The 14,999-nt window shown below is 43.4% G+C and overlaps 1 protein-coding gene across 1 annotated transcript; it reads right to left on the bottom strand.

Moving 5' to 3' along the window:
• Positions 1-5,021: 5,021 nt before the first annotated feature.
• LOC121554262 (rho guanine nucleotide exchange factor 15-like) lies at positions 5,022-13,027 on the bottom strand. Its single transcript, XM_045211812.1, has 14 exons — positions 12,380-13,027; positions 12,218-12,272; positions 11,857-11,909; positions 11,187-11,482; positions 8,801-8,961; positions 8,410-8,562; positions 8,024-8,153; positions 7,769-7,843; positions 7,189-7,281; positions 6,794-6,948; positions 6,419-6,586; positions 6,196-6,281; positions 5,883-5,987; positions 5,022-5,551 (listed from the first exon to the last, which is right to left on the bottom strand). The coding sequence occupies exons 1-14, from the start codon at positions 12,975-12,977 to the stop codon at positions 5,382-5,384; spliced, it is 2,298 nt and encodes a 765-aa protein (XP_045067747.1). The 5' UTR covers positions 12,978-13,027; the 3' UTR covers positions 5,022-5,381.
• Between the last annotated feature and the right edge of the window lie 1,972 nt (positions 13,028-14,999).

Raw genomic sequence — 14,999 nt, 5'->3', positions numbered from 1 at the left:
TAGACCTCCTCAAATATGCACAACTTATTTGATGGTTCATCTCAGGTTCAATTAGAGAAAACAAAACTGTAATTGAAGACCTTTAACCACTACAGCTTCCTATGTGCCATTTTTAAATGTGTTACTTGCCAAATAGTTAAATATGATAATATATTCATATTCTAGACTCAAGTTAATCTTATCTGATGTGTTAAAAACACTCCAATTTAAAAAAAAAAAACACTTGTTTTATTAAGACCAATACTGTCTTGAACCAGAGAAAACCCACTCGCTCAAACACACAGTACATTTACGTACAGCATAGATCACAGTGCATGAATCTACAATAGTATCCCAGCATTCACAATGATAGTCAGCCACAGGGGGCACTTCAACCATAGAGGACAGACAAAGACAGATAGCCAAACTATTGCGCAATACCAGCAGCTGCACACCAAGGGCCTGATTCAAACTTAAGAAATGTACGCCTTTCCTACACACTTCTCAGTAGTTGGCAGAGTGCGAATTACAGAGTGCGACATTTATGACAGTGTTATTTGTCATTATTAAGCATTCAACAATTGAATTGGAACATTGAACTTAAACCCTGTATGAATCAAGGATCTTGGAGATCTCTGAAAATGCACTGTAAGTGTAACTATGCTTACGTAACATTTTATTATGTTTCGCCATGACAACAGTTCTCATCGGCACACAAATCCAAAATAATGTAGGCCTATGCCATTGCAAAATTGAATCCTTCTAACCGTCATTAACCTCTTCCATCCAAAAGAGTCACCTTATAGGCCTACTGTCATTATCGTACACTGCACATTGGTGTCTAGCTGTAGGCTAGTGATATTGTTGACCATCAGCTGATCCAGGAAAGAAAACAAATATTGACAGAAAATAATCAAGTTTAATAAATGGTCTGCTACTTCTGGCCACGGATTGCACAGAGAACACCAGTATCCGCACGCAGAGCGCTCTAAACAGCTGACGGACAAAATCTAACAATGATAAATCAACGGCTAAATATAATGCGTTGGAATAAAGGCAATTTTTTTTATCAAGGACACATGGCAAACAAATTGTGAAAAATGAGGAAGTACAAAGGAAAATCTGTACATAAAGGAGCTCAGTAGAGGCTGAAATTGCACTACTGAGTGGACAGCTCCACCATATATAAATTAATGGTTTAAAACATGAGAGGTGTGGATGTTTGTTTCATTTGGAAGCTTTTATTTGTATTTACCACTGTAAAACACATTAACCATTACATTTTAAACAAATAGGAGAATGGTTAAATTAGCATTATTCAGTTCCCCAAGTTTAGCTACCCTAAATGCAACAGAAGTCAATGTCTCATTCAGGGGAGCTAAGCCCCCCCTCTCCCGGCTCCCCCGTAATTTGCACCCTGGTAGTTCGTAGTCAGATTTAACTAATGCAGGAGCATAATGCGCTCTACAGGTGTGTGTACCTTGCACACACTGAATACATTTAATTCAACTGCTGAAAACCCTCCCACTTGCTGGCCAACAGATTTTCCATTGGAGTTTTCATTCAATAAGGTTTTCAGTACATTTATCTTAAGCCATCCCTTTAAATACGGTGTATCTTTAATTAGAATTTTGTTGACAGATTTACTAGAATACATCGAGAGAATGGGTTCAGAATATAGGGATCAATGAAAGAAAGCCATCAAAATATATGCATATTCATCTCCGATTCAACACCAACTAGTAGATTTAAAAAATACTCTGGTCTTGTAGATTATTTAGGCATATTTTAGGGCTAGGAAAGTATGTATGAATCATAAACTGGTTTGGAGAGCTTTTATGCACTAAATATATTGATGAATCAAAAATAGTGTCTTCATTCATCCTGAAAGTTGCCATATTCAAGTTCAATCCATACAATATTGGAAGGTGGGAAAAAGTGTACAATAGGGGTTGAACAATAGTCCTATAAATCTACTCTAATCCTCACTAATCATGGAACCGGGTTGAAACTGCTACGTGTGGTCTGAGTTCCATAATGATTGAAAATGTCCCAAATCATTGCACAATATTTGCCCAATAGACCCCTTTCTGTGTTTACAAACATTACTGCAAGAGGGCGATGCACGCATGTTGGTGGCAGAACAAGGGGGAGGTCTTATAGACCGCCAGCAAAAAAAAAGCCTCTATTTACATGTTGATTGTGTGCATTTCACACTACTTTTGGATTATAATTGGATTTAAGGCTCACATGAATGTCCTGCTTAATATAATGTTTGTGTCATCATCGCAAAGCAACTGCATTATACTTAAACACGTCAACTTCAACCAGTAAAATGGCTATTTCGCTAGCTTTTGCTACAGCCAATATCAATGAGTCTTAGCATTCTAGCTAACAACTGCTGCATTCAACATTGTTATTTTGCAAAGCACACAACCGAATATAATCTTAGCTACTGTTCAAGCATGAATCAAAACATCATTGCAAGCATATGATAACTTATATTTTGTTTAAAAGTAATACAAACTTAAATCTAGACTATGTTGAATGGGCGCGATCTAACTGTAAGTCGCTCTGGATAAGAGCGTCTGCTAACTGACTAAAATGTCCAAAAAATGGTGATGGTTTCTTACTGCCGCCCAGAGTCGAGTGTAACCGGATCTATATGATCCGCAAAAAAAAAGGCTTTATATCATCCACTAAGGTTAGCGACCCTCAGGAACAACTACATAGACATAACTGAAGAAAGAATGGTGAATGGAACGAATCAATATGTAGGCTACAAATTGAAGGAAACTAACACTAAATATTTAACATGATACAAATTGTAAAATAAAACTAAGAAAAGCCCTGGCATATAATTAAAACATTCTAAAGCGCATAAATCAACTTGACAGGTTTGCCGCATTATGAAGGCATACAATTAAAATAATGGCACAGCTATTTATAGCCTACTTCACTGGGAGAAAGGGGCCGCAATACATCATGTTGATTTGATTTTCAGTTTGCTTCCATATGACTGGTATAACATTTTTCTCCATGGATCATAAGGAAAAATAATCTAAAACAATTTCTATGTGTATTTACAATCCCCTTCTCATAACGGATTACTAAAATATCTAGCTCTTATCAATAGCTCTCATCAATGTATGAATTACATTGCATGGAGAATGCTGTTATTTCTATCGGGAAAAAATAAAGTAGATGCTTTTCCCACTTGGAACCGACCTTATTCACCGATTCCTCGCGCATAAAGGTTTTGGAATTAAGTCAGTCAGAATACTGCGTATCTGTAAACAAACCATCGCCACACCTTCATTTCGTTGATGTCCACCCAAAACAAATAGCAGGTGATATTATGCTATTCTCATGCTTAAATTCACGGTCAGAATACGCATAGAGAGAAGTGCATGAAAGGGGAATTGCGGTCCATTTACGCCTGCTTAATTCGGCAAAAATACAATTCCAGCAAATCTGTCAGGGGTAAAGGTGGAGCAATTACCACAGAGTTTACACCTATCCAGTCCTTTCATATGTATTCAAGTGCCTAGGCTAGGGCGTGCTTGGGGCTGATTTGGAATTGGGCATCAGAACTAGTAGTCTATCAGGCCTGCTAAATAATGTAATACACCTATGATATAGGGCGGCAGGTAGCTTAGTGGTTAAGAGCGTTGTGCCAGTAAGGCCAAGCGTGTGCAAAGCTGTCATCAAGGCAAAGGGTGGCTATTTGAAGAATCTCAAATATAAAATATATTTTGATTTATTTAACTTTTTTTGGTTACTACATGATTCCATATGTGTTATTTCATAGTTTTGATGTCTTCACTATTATTCTACAATGTATAAAATGTAAAAATAAAGAAAAACCCTTGAATGAGTAGGTGTCCAAACTTTTGACTGGTAGTGTACATGATTTAGCTATTACTTTTTTGTGTCCAAAAGTGACAGTCAAATGTATTCAACCCTGTAGTGATTACGAAACAGCAGCTGTAGGACTTGTGCTTATAGTACAATCCATTGGAAGGGACTTCAGAGTTTGGTCCATCTAACTGATAGTGTTCAGGAAATTTTTTATGATTTTGTTCATTCATCACCTTCCTTAACATGAACCACACAAATACCATGTCTGTAAAAAAAATATAGGTGTACTTATGTCAGAGGAAAAATACTGTACCGGTTCTCCTTGTCTGACCCTACCTCAGCTATTCCAGGTATGTTGGTGTTCACTGAGGAATGTGACTGACTGTGTGTTTGTTAGCATTATGGGCTGTCAATGCATTCCTGTGATGACTACTGTAGACTAATCATTGTCTGTTGGCAGTGTGTTACATAATGAAGACAATTTCAGCCACCAACTTGTTTTTTATTGTCACATACTAGTACGGCGCCCCTGGAGCAAATTAGGGTTAAGTGGCACGCTCAAGAGCACATCGAAAGACTTTCACCTTGTCGGCTCAGGTATTCGATCCAGTGACTTTTTGGTTACTGGCCCAATGCTCTAACCACTAAACTACCTGCTGACATGGTAGCCCTGGCTGATATATTGGCGCAGGGGCACTTTTCAACTGGGGCTTTCCTTTGGCAGTGTGGGGTTAGGTGCAGGTTCATACACACACACTATCAAACATGCACACTCACACAAACAAATACACTGAACATGAGGCAAACTTTACAGGGATGAGTACATTTTAGTTTGCCTGTAATAAATTAGGTTCAGAAGAAGTTCCTCATCCTTCTCCTTCCGTAAGACTACATTTCATTTCCTGGTTCTTAGTCTCCCGAGTGGCGCAGTGGTCTAAGGCACTGCATCGCAGTGCTAGCTGTGTCACTAGAGATCCTGGTTCGAATCCAGGCTCTGTCGTAGCCGGCCGTGACTGGGAGACCCATGGGGCGGCGCACAATTCGTCCAGGGTAGGGGAGGGAATGGCTGGCAGGGATGTTGGTAGAGCATGGCGTTTGCAATGCCAGGGTTGTGGGTTCGATTCCCGCGGGGGGCCAGTATGAACAAAAACAATAATAATATGTATGCACTCACTAACTGTAAGTCGCTCTGGATAACAGCGTCTGCTAAATGACTAAAATGTAAAAAAAAAAAATGTAAAAGTTCCCGAAAAAAACATTATCCCATAACTTCACCAAATGAGCAATTTGTACAAAAACAAAACATGCCAATCGAACGATATGATAAGAAAGAACTCCTCCGAGAGCTCCTCATTTCTCCAGCTAAGAGTTCTTCAGGGGAGCATGCATGGCAAGCACTGGTTCACTCTCTCCTATCCAGTTTAATATTCCAACAATGTTCTAGTGACGTTATGTAAACATTCTGCGGATGTTCTGTCAACATTAAGGTGCTCCTAAGTCATGGTCTTTAATATTTAGGAACGTTCCCCTGATGTTCCACATTACGGGGTAGTCTTGGCCTTGTTGTTGGTGACGATGCTGGCGGCCTGAATGACCCGATAGCGTTCTCGAAGGTTCCGCCGCCGCACATACTCGTTGGTGATCTCTATAGCGTTCTCCATGGGGAACCAACCCTTCTGTCCGTTGGAGAGACGTATCCCCTCGTACCAACCTAAAGGGAGGGAATGTAGGTGGAGAAGGGAGGAGAGGAAGGGGCGAATGCAGGGGGGAGATAGGATGTTTATATATAAATCATGCAAAATAACCGACATCACAAATCAATAAACTGCTAATAGGTAGAGGACCAGGTTAAGGGTTGAATTAGAATTGTCGGGATAAAGACATACAAAGAGGGGGTTTGGGGGAAAGAGGAGTGTTTCATTTATTACTGTGTTATCATTTTATCAAGTAAAAAAATGATAATTTCTGGATTGTAAAATAAAGTGCTACCCAGTTTCCTAACTAACCACAGGTCAGGACATTAGTTTCCTGCCAGGACTTACCCTCGTTGGTCTTCCGCACCACGTTGATGATCTCACTGGGTTCCAGGGTGAGCTCATCAGCCTGCTGAGCAACATACTGCTCCACACACTGCACCTGAGGACAGTCTGAGGACAGAGACACAACAGTAAATATCAAGAAACCACACAATTATAAACCACAAGTGCAAATAGCCCAAAGTGTGTCCATGTAAGGCAAACTGAGGCTAGATGTGTGTGTGGATGGTTGAATTTGGCAACTAGCTCAGTCACTAATTGCTGCCTTACTGCGGCTAGTTATAGGGTGTGTGTCACCGAGCTATACCCAGTCACTCACCCCAGTCGTCATAGATAATCTCCTCCTTGTCCCCATCAGGTTTACTGGGGTTAGGGAACGCTGCTATCCACCTGTGCAGGTCAGACCTGAGAAGAAAGGATGAGGGGGGAAAAGAAAGACAAGAAGAGAGGAGAGAATGGACATGTGAAACAGACCATAGAGTGTGAATAGACGGGCACACTCACTCTCTCTCTCTCTCACACACACACTGTGTACTACTCACTGTGAAGGGGCCTTCATCAGTCTCTCCATCATGCGTCCCTGGTGGTTCTCCAGTAGAGTCAGACAGAAGCAGTGTTCATAGCTAGGGCTCGAGGCCTGGTCGTCTCCTATTGGCTGAACCTGGACCAGGGAGCGGTGGGCGTGGTCCAACACCACAAACCGCTCCGAACTAACAGGGATAAGAGGATGAACCAATCACATTGAAGGGCTAAGACAGTCTAAGATGAGTTCTAGAATGTATGAATGTAGAGCCACCTTCTATTCTAGCATGACATTTGGTTATAAATGATTTGTGAAGCATTTTTGAGGAATAAAGGCTGTGTAAAGGTTTATAAAGGCTTCATAAAGCCTTATGAACACCATATGGGGGACTCACCCCTTCTTGGTGGCGATGATGACCAGGTCGTTGAAGAGGAAGAGGTAGACGGGGGTGAACTTGGGACGCAGGTTGAAGAGGGTGCTCCCTTTGGCCATCTCCTGTAACTCCCCACGCTTCTCCAAGAAACGGTTTTGGGAGATGATGGGGATAGCCTGATAGAGAGAGAGAGGGAGGGAGGGAGGGGGAGAGAGAGAGAGAGAGAGAGGGAGGGGGAGAGAGAGAGAGAGGGGTGGGGAGTATAGATGGAGAGAGAGAGAGAGGTGGAGAAATTGAAAGAGAGGGGGGTAGAAAAAGAGAGAAAAATTTATAAGAATCAAGCAGAAAGGGATAGGTTTCTAGTGTATTTGGGTGGTGTATTAACTGACTGACTGACTGACTGATTCATTGGTTACCTTGAGCTTGTCAAACTCCAGCGTCTTGGAGAGGTGGATCAGCTCTTCCACCTGCTTCATCTTTCCCACCTCGGTGCTGCACTCCTCTATGATCTGAGAGGGATAGGAAGAGGAAGACAGAAAGAAAAAAATAAAGAAAGACATCGTGCTAGAAAAAGAACAAGAGACTGAATGAAAACAGTAGATCAGAGACCTCTTGGCAGCTCCTTCACTTTTCCTTTCACATAGACATGAGAAACAATCCACATAGCCCTTCTCTCATTTCATGTTCCTCTCTTTCACAAGTGTATCAAGTTCTTCTCTTTTTCAAGAGGTTCCCCCTCTACTTGAATAACACTAGCTGGTACTGCAGTGACAGACAGTCTTTATCTCTCTCTCCTGTACTTGGTCATATTGTCTGCAGTGACACAGTGAGTCTCTCTCTCTCACAATATGATATCCTCTATCCCACACAAAAGACCAGGGGATTGACATCATTGTTCCATATTCCAGACCGGTGTGGAACACTGCTTTAGAATGGAACAGTCGGAACGTCTGTGAGCGGGCAGACGGACGGATGGAAAGAGGAAAGGTGTGTTACCTTAGAAACAGAGTCCAAGGCCTTGGAGGCAGTCTGCTCTTCTTCCGTCCCCTCATTTGTTCTCTTCAGGATATTCTGATAAACAACAACAACAACAACAAGCCATATTATACAAGACAAACAAATGACGATCTGGATTCAAGCCAAAAAATCTAATAAAGTAATAAGGTTTAATGCTTTTCACTGTGATCACACTCCCTTGTAGTCCACATCACAGCGGCCCACAACAACTACAGTTACCATGATTCCCCTCACCTCGATGAGTATCTTGATGCGTGTGATTCGCTGGAAGGGCAGCAGCAGGAAGGACGTGAATGGCAGCCGCTGACACTGAGGAGACTCCTGCAGACGGGTGATGACCGCAGCAAACTCCACATTGGTTTTCCTGTGGTGACAAACACATAATTCAGGACCTTATCCTCCTCTGGTTGAGTAAATTGTCAGACCAAGAGGCCTCTGAGTAAGGTTGGAAAATTCAGGTAACGTTCCCAAAATTCCAAAGTTTTCCCAAAATTCCAGTTGGAAGATTCCTGGAATCAGGATCCTCTAACAGCGTTTTCAGGAAAATCAGGGAATTTTGGGTGAAATTAACAACATTTTGCAACCCTACCTGTGAGACCCAGTAATGAAGCCAGTCTTACATGAGGGAGGTGTAAGTCTTATCCTGGTAGATTTGGTTGCGGATGTAGTCGATGTAGACCGGGAAGTTGTGCTGCGCGTGGAAGTGGATGATGTCACAGATGTCGGAGAACACCAGACTCTCTTCCATACGGTTCTCCAGGTCCTTCAGAAAACTAATGGGGGGAGGGTTAGAAAGGTCAAAGGTTATGGTTGATTTCCTTGAGGGGTTTATTAACGCAACGAAACAGTGAGGGAGGAACATTTTTATTTATGTTCAAGTTGGGCTGGAGCAAAACCCTCCACATGCTGCTGAGTCATATCTGAGTCATCACTCCTTCCTTACTCTGACTCCCTACTGTTTTAGCCAAGTACCCCTCTCTAGCCCTTCCCCCATTCCTCCCTCTCTCTCACCTCTCGCTGACCCCCAGGACTCGCAGGACGTTGGAGAAGAGGGTCTTCCTGTCCCGGATGATCAGCACCTCCTCCAGCTCCCGGGATTCCAGGAAGTGTTCCTTGAGAACGCGTAAGGAACGCAGGTACGACGCTTCCGATGTCAACACCTCAAACATACTCTGAGGGGAGAGAGACAATGGGACGATGAACTTCTCATTCATACAGTACAATCAACCCATCACTGAAATATCTCAAGACATACCCATATTGGAATGATTAAATGGCCACATTTTTGTACTGAATTTACAATTGATGGTAACTTTTTTATTTATTTTTATTTTTTTATTTCACCTTTATTTAACCAGGTAAGCCAGTTGAGAACAAGTTCTCATTTACAACTGCGACCTGGCCAAGATAAAGCAAAGCAGTGCGATAAAAACAACAACACAGAGTTACATATGGGGTAAAAAACTTAAAGTCAAAAATACAACAGACAATATATATACAGTGTGTGCAAATGTAGCAAGTTATGGAGGTAAGGCAATAAATAGGCTATAGTGCAAAATAATTACAATAGTATTAACACTGGAATGCTAGATGTGCAAGAGATTATGTGCAAATAGAGATACTGGGGTGCAAAAGAGCAAAATAAATAACAATATAGGGATGAGGTAGTTGGGTGGGCTAATTTCAGATGGGCTGTGTACAGGTGCAGTGATCGGTAAGGTGCTCTGACAACTGATGCTTAAAGTTAGTGAGGGAGATAAGAGTCTCCAGCTTCAGAGATTTTTGCAATTCGTTCCAGTCATTGGCAGCAGAGAACTGGAAGGAATGGCGGCCAAAGGAGGTGTTGGCTTTGGGAATGACCAGTGAGATATACCTGCTGGAGCGCAGACTACGGGTGGGTGCTGCTATGGTGACCAATGAGCTAAGATAAGGCGGGGATTTGCCTAGCAGTGATTTATAGATGGCCTGGAGCCAGTGGGTTTGACGACGAACATGTAGTGAGGACCAGCCAACAAGAGCGTACAGGTCACAGTGGTGGGTAGCGTATGGGGCTTTGGAGACAAAACGGATGGCACTGTGATAGACTACATCCAATTTGCTGAGTAGAGTGTTGGAGGCTATTTTGTAAATGACATCGCCGAAGTCAAGGATCGGTAGGATAGTCAGTTTTATGAGGGCATGTTTGGCAGCATGAGTGAAGGAGGCTTTGTTGCGAAATAGGAAGCCGATTCTAGATTTAACTTTGGATTGGAGATTCTTTATGTGAGTCTGGAAGGAGAGTTTACAGTCTAACCAGACACCTAGGTATTTGTAGTTGTCCACATACTCTAGGTCAGACCCGTCAAGAGTGGTGATTCTAGTCGGGTGGGCGGGTGCCAGCAGCGTTCGATTGAAAAGCATGCATTTAGTTTTACTAGTGTTTAAGAGCAGTTGGAGGCTACTGAAGGAGTGTTGTATGGCATTGAAGCTCGTTTGGAGGTTTGTTAACACAGTGTCCAATGAAGGGCCAGATGTATACAAAATGGTGTCGTCTGCGTAGAGGTGGATCTGAGAGTCACCAGCAGCAAGAGCGACATCATTGATATACACGGAGAAAAGTGTCGGCCCAAGAATTGAACCCTGTGGCACCCCCATAGAGACTGCCATAGGTCCAGACAACAGGCCCTCCGATTTGACACACTGAACTCTATCTGAGAAGTAGTTGGTGAACCAGGTAACTGTAACTGCTGGCATTCAGTCCATTGAGGTGAAATTCAGTCAACTAAAATATCAAATATTCACTTTACTTGATGACTAAAAAACCCAAGTATGGATAACTGGCTGCATACGCGGGATTTGTGTCTGAAAATGGGCGAGGCAAAAAAAGTGGATGGATCATCAGCAATAGGTGTAACATCAACACTTGCTGATTGGTTAGATGGTTTTTGATTGAGCTTTGTTGTTTTTCATTTCTTAATGCGTTTTCATTGGTCAGTTCCTGTGTGGTGATACTGATGCTTTGTTGGGATTGATGGTTCGTTTTTACGTAGCAGGTTAGGAGAACTAACGTAGCAGGTTAGGAGAATTAAAGTAGCAGGTTAACGTAACAGGTTAGGAGAATGAGGTTATGGTTAGGAAAAGGGTTAGGGTTAGGCTTAGCTAAAATGCTCTCACAGTTGTAGCCATGCAAAGCTGCCTTGAGTGGCAACAAATCCGCCAAATTAGTTGTTTGCTTTCCATACACCCACTTATGTTGATACGCCTGTTTATGTTGACACACCCATGTTCCGGCAGCCATGCAGTTACCTGGGAAAAACTGAGCAGTAAATTGAGCTTGCTTCTCTATCCTCATTCTTCCCTTCCCTCCCTCCCCTCCTATTCCTCCCCCACCCACCCACCCACCCACCCTCTTTCTCACCTCCTGGTACTTGCACTGTGCAGGGTTGAGGGTCTCCAGCACCCCACTGTCCCGTACTTCTTGCAGGTCCTGCCACAGGGTGCTCTGGCCCGGGGTGGGCAACGGAATAGTAGCACTGGCTGCCCCGTTGCCCATGCCCACCGCCCCCACGCCGCCCGACCCCATACCCACTCCACCCCGGCGCGCGGTCCAGTCCATGTGGAGGTCGGCACTGGTCTTGCTTGTGTTGCGACACACCGTCTGGCGCCGGATCTCCTTGTGGATGACGGTGGCACGGTACGTCTGGTACAGAGGTACTGAGGGGTCAAAGGGCAAAGGTGAAACCATTTTTAAAATATGAGGTTTTAATATGTGGGATAATACTCTATGGGTGACCCTCAAACAATGATGATGGACCAAGAATGTTCTGTTCCTTTGGTCTAATGTTTCACCTATAGTTCCACCTGTAACCTGATTCATCCGTGTCTGATATTTTGGGTGCGTTTTGGTTGTCAGGTAACATTTTTTACATTTTTAGTCATTTAGCAGACGCTCTTATCCAGAGCGACTTACAGTTAGTGAGCGCATACTTTTAAAAATATTTTTATTTTCATACTGGCCCCCCGTGGGAATCGAACCCACAACCCTGGCGTTGCAAGTGCCATGCTCTACCAACTGAGCTACACCTTACCGTCCTGCTGTCTGGACTCCCAGCCAATAGAGGATCCTCTCCTGAGAGGGGCACTAGCAAGAAGAAGAGCAGTGTGTTATATAACTGACTGAGCTGGACAATGAATGAGTGAGAAATAGGTCTGGTTCTAACACTTCAAATATCCTTCCTTCCTTTAATCACTGATAAGTGATTGGTTAAGTGATACCCTATCACCGTCACTAATCCAACCCTCTCTGATCTGTGGTCACTTACAGGAAGGACGATTTTCAACAGGGCCAAAACAAGACATGGGCGATGAGAGTAGAAGAGGAAATATGGAGGTCATCAGAAGAGAGATAAGAGGAAGAAATAGAAGAACATCAGGGATGAGTGAGCTTACCGCTCGTTTTCTGTGTCCTCCTCCTCTCCTTCAATGCTTCCATCCTCCTCTTGTTCTAGAGAGACACAAAAGCATGAACAATAAACCTTTTTCTATTGTATGACCTCTCACTGTAAAAAATGCTAGAAAACAGGTTTATTGTGTGTTTACTTGTATACCGACCTTTTATAGCTTGCTTGACAGAATGGACAGAGATGCCTGTCTTGGGGGGCTGAGGTGGGGGGACTCTGTAGCCTGCCCGGTGGAGTACTATGGGGCTGGTGGAAGGATTGGCGGGTGAGGGGCGCAGGGAGCGCCACTCCTCCGCGGTGGGCTGGGGTAAGGCGATACCCCCCCTGTGAACGGGCATAAGGTTGTGGCCGGGTGTTTTGGACTTGTCCTGGGCGAGGGCTAGCTGAGGTGGGATGGCCAAGGGGGCGTCCTCATTAGTCTGGGTTTGGGATGGGTCCGAATCGGACTGGATCGAAGTGTTGTCCTCCGAGTTGCTGGAGGACAGTTTTGACCAATGGACCGGTTTCTGAACCTTGATAAGGGGAATGTCCAGTTCTTGACAGATCTTTCTAGGTGTTGGCTCCGCCATTAGTAGAGTAGCTTCATATATAGACTCCTCCTCCTCCTCTATGGAAGCTTTAAAATGGCTTGGTGGAGATTGGGTTTGTTTAGGGGGGATGGGTGGTGACTGGGGGCATTTTAGGGCCAAGGAGGTCAGAATGACCTGGGATCCCGGGTCTGACCTTCTCTGGTTGCCTTTGGATATCATCACATCCTGAACCTGGTTTAACTTAGCCTTCTTTAATATCTGCTCCGCCCCTTGCTCACTCGACAAACCGCTCCCCTCCTCCTCATCCCCCGCCTTGCTCTCCCCCTCCCCTCCTCTCTCCTCCTCCTCCGTTTCTGCCTCTAGCTCAATCTCCTCCTCCTCTTCTTCCTCTTCCTCATCGATGGGCACCCATACCAGCTTCATGCCGGGCATGTGAACGTGGCACACACAGCTGCAGTCCCAGTCGCAGCATGGATTAAGGGGCGTGTCTGAACCGTTCTCCGCCTCTGCTTTCACTTCTCCAATCAGCTGAAGCTCCACCTCCTTTCCGTCAGGTGCTGTGGGAGAGGGAGGGACATGGAGTTAGATGGTTTGGAGGGTCAACACATCAATAACATAGCTCTAACATAACATCACTTCTTACATCCACTGCCCCATGTTTGCTTAGACATTTGAAGTAATGGGAAATTAGCAACGCATCAGAAATACAATTATTACTTTATTGTTAAAAGGAACCCCAAAACTAGGGATCACTTTCTCTGTTTCAGGCCTGGATTGAACCTTGAACCTTGGCAGACTTAAACCCTCTATGGCATTCACTGATCACTGTGAATGTGTTGCTTCCTGGCTAGACTGTTCCTACATCTGTATTCTATGATAGCAGGGCATATCACTTTCACTGTGTCTGTGTGTATGTGTGTGTGTGTGAGCGTGTGTTCCTCTTTCTGTGTCCTGATTAACCTCAGTTCTCTATGGAAAGCTAAACATTAAAGGAAAACTCCACCCAGAAACTATATTTTGGTATTTGTTTCATTAGTCCATTGTTGACATAGTCCCAACATGATTTGCTTGTCAGTTTTCAAGATATGTAACTTTCAAAATACAGAAATCATCCATGTATGATGCATTTTGCATCATATGAAGCAAAATGCAGCATCATATGATGCAAAATGCATCATACGGGGATCATTTCTGTATTTTGAAAGTGATGACTGTATGTCGCTTTGGATAAAAGCGTCTGCTAAATGGCATATTATTATTATTGTTATTATTGTTATAGTATTATTATTTTACATGGGAATGTGAGTGTGTGTGTGTTTTGGTTTACTATCCTTGTGGGGATATTTCACCAGTCCCCACAAGGTAAACTACTGTTTTAGGGGTTCAGTTTTGGGTTAGGGTTACAATTAGGGTTAGGGTTAAGTTTAGGGGTTTGGGGTTAAGGTTAGAAAAATGTGAAAAATATAATTCTGAATGGGAATCAATTATTTGGTCCCCACAAGGATAGTGACACAAACGTGTGTGTGTGTGTGTGTTTGTTCACTGTTTGCCTTTTTAGCCAAATTAACATCTGCAACGTTCCTATTTTCATAATTTATTTTTCTGCTTTGTCAGATAAACTTAGGGAATTATCAAGTTGTTTAGCTTCATGAGCATTTAATATGAACAGGAAACAGCCAAAAATGAAAATATGTATTTTGTTGATCTATTTTGATATTTGTTTGTTCTTTTCTGCAGTCAGAGATGCTACCAACTCCTTGTTTTCTTTCCCACTGCAACAGTAGAAACAGTGAGACACTCTTCAAGCCTTTTAAGCAGTGCAGTCTTAAACAGGGAGCCTCTGGCCCTCTCCCTCTATACCTATTTTTCTGTCGCTTTCTGCCTCTCTTCGACATCTCTACATACCGTCTCTCTGCCTCTCTGTACCGTTTCGCGCTCTCTCTCTCTCTCTCTCTCTCTCTCTCTCTCTCTCTCTCTCTCTCTCTCTCTCTCTCTCTCTCTCTCTCTCTCTCTCTCTCTCTCTCTCTCTCTCTCTCTCTCTCTCTCTCTCTCTCTCTCTCACACACACACACACACACACACACACACACACACACACACACACACACACACACACACACACACACACACACACACACACACACACTTCTCGTCCCAGAGTGGTGTGTTGGAGTACAGACAGTATGTGTCAGTAGACCAGTTTTACCTATACAGAGCTGTGTTTACCTACAGTATACAGAT

Source organism: Coregonus clupeaformis, chromosome 39, assembly GCF_020615455.1.
Source record: "Coregonus clupeaformis isolate EN_2021a chromosome 39, ASM2061545v1, whole genome shotgun sequence".
Taxonomy (NCBI): domain Eukaryota; kingdom Metazoa; phylum Chordata; class Actinopteri; order Salmoniformes; family Salmonidae; genus Coregonus; species Coregonus clupeaformis.
The sequence above is the reverse complement of the archived record's forward strand: the minus strand, read 5'-3'. Positions and strand labels throughout refer to the sequence as shown.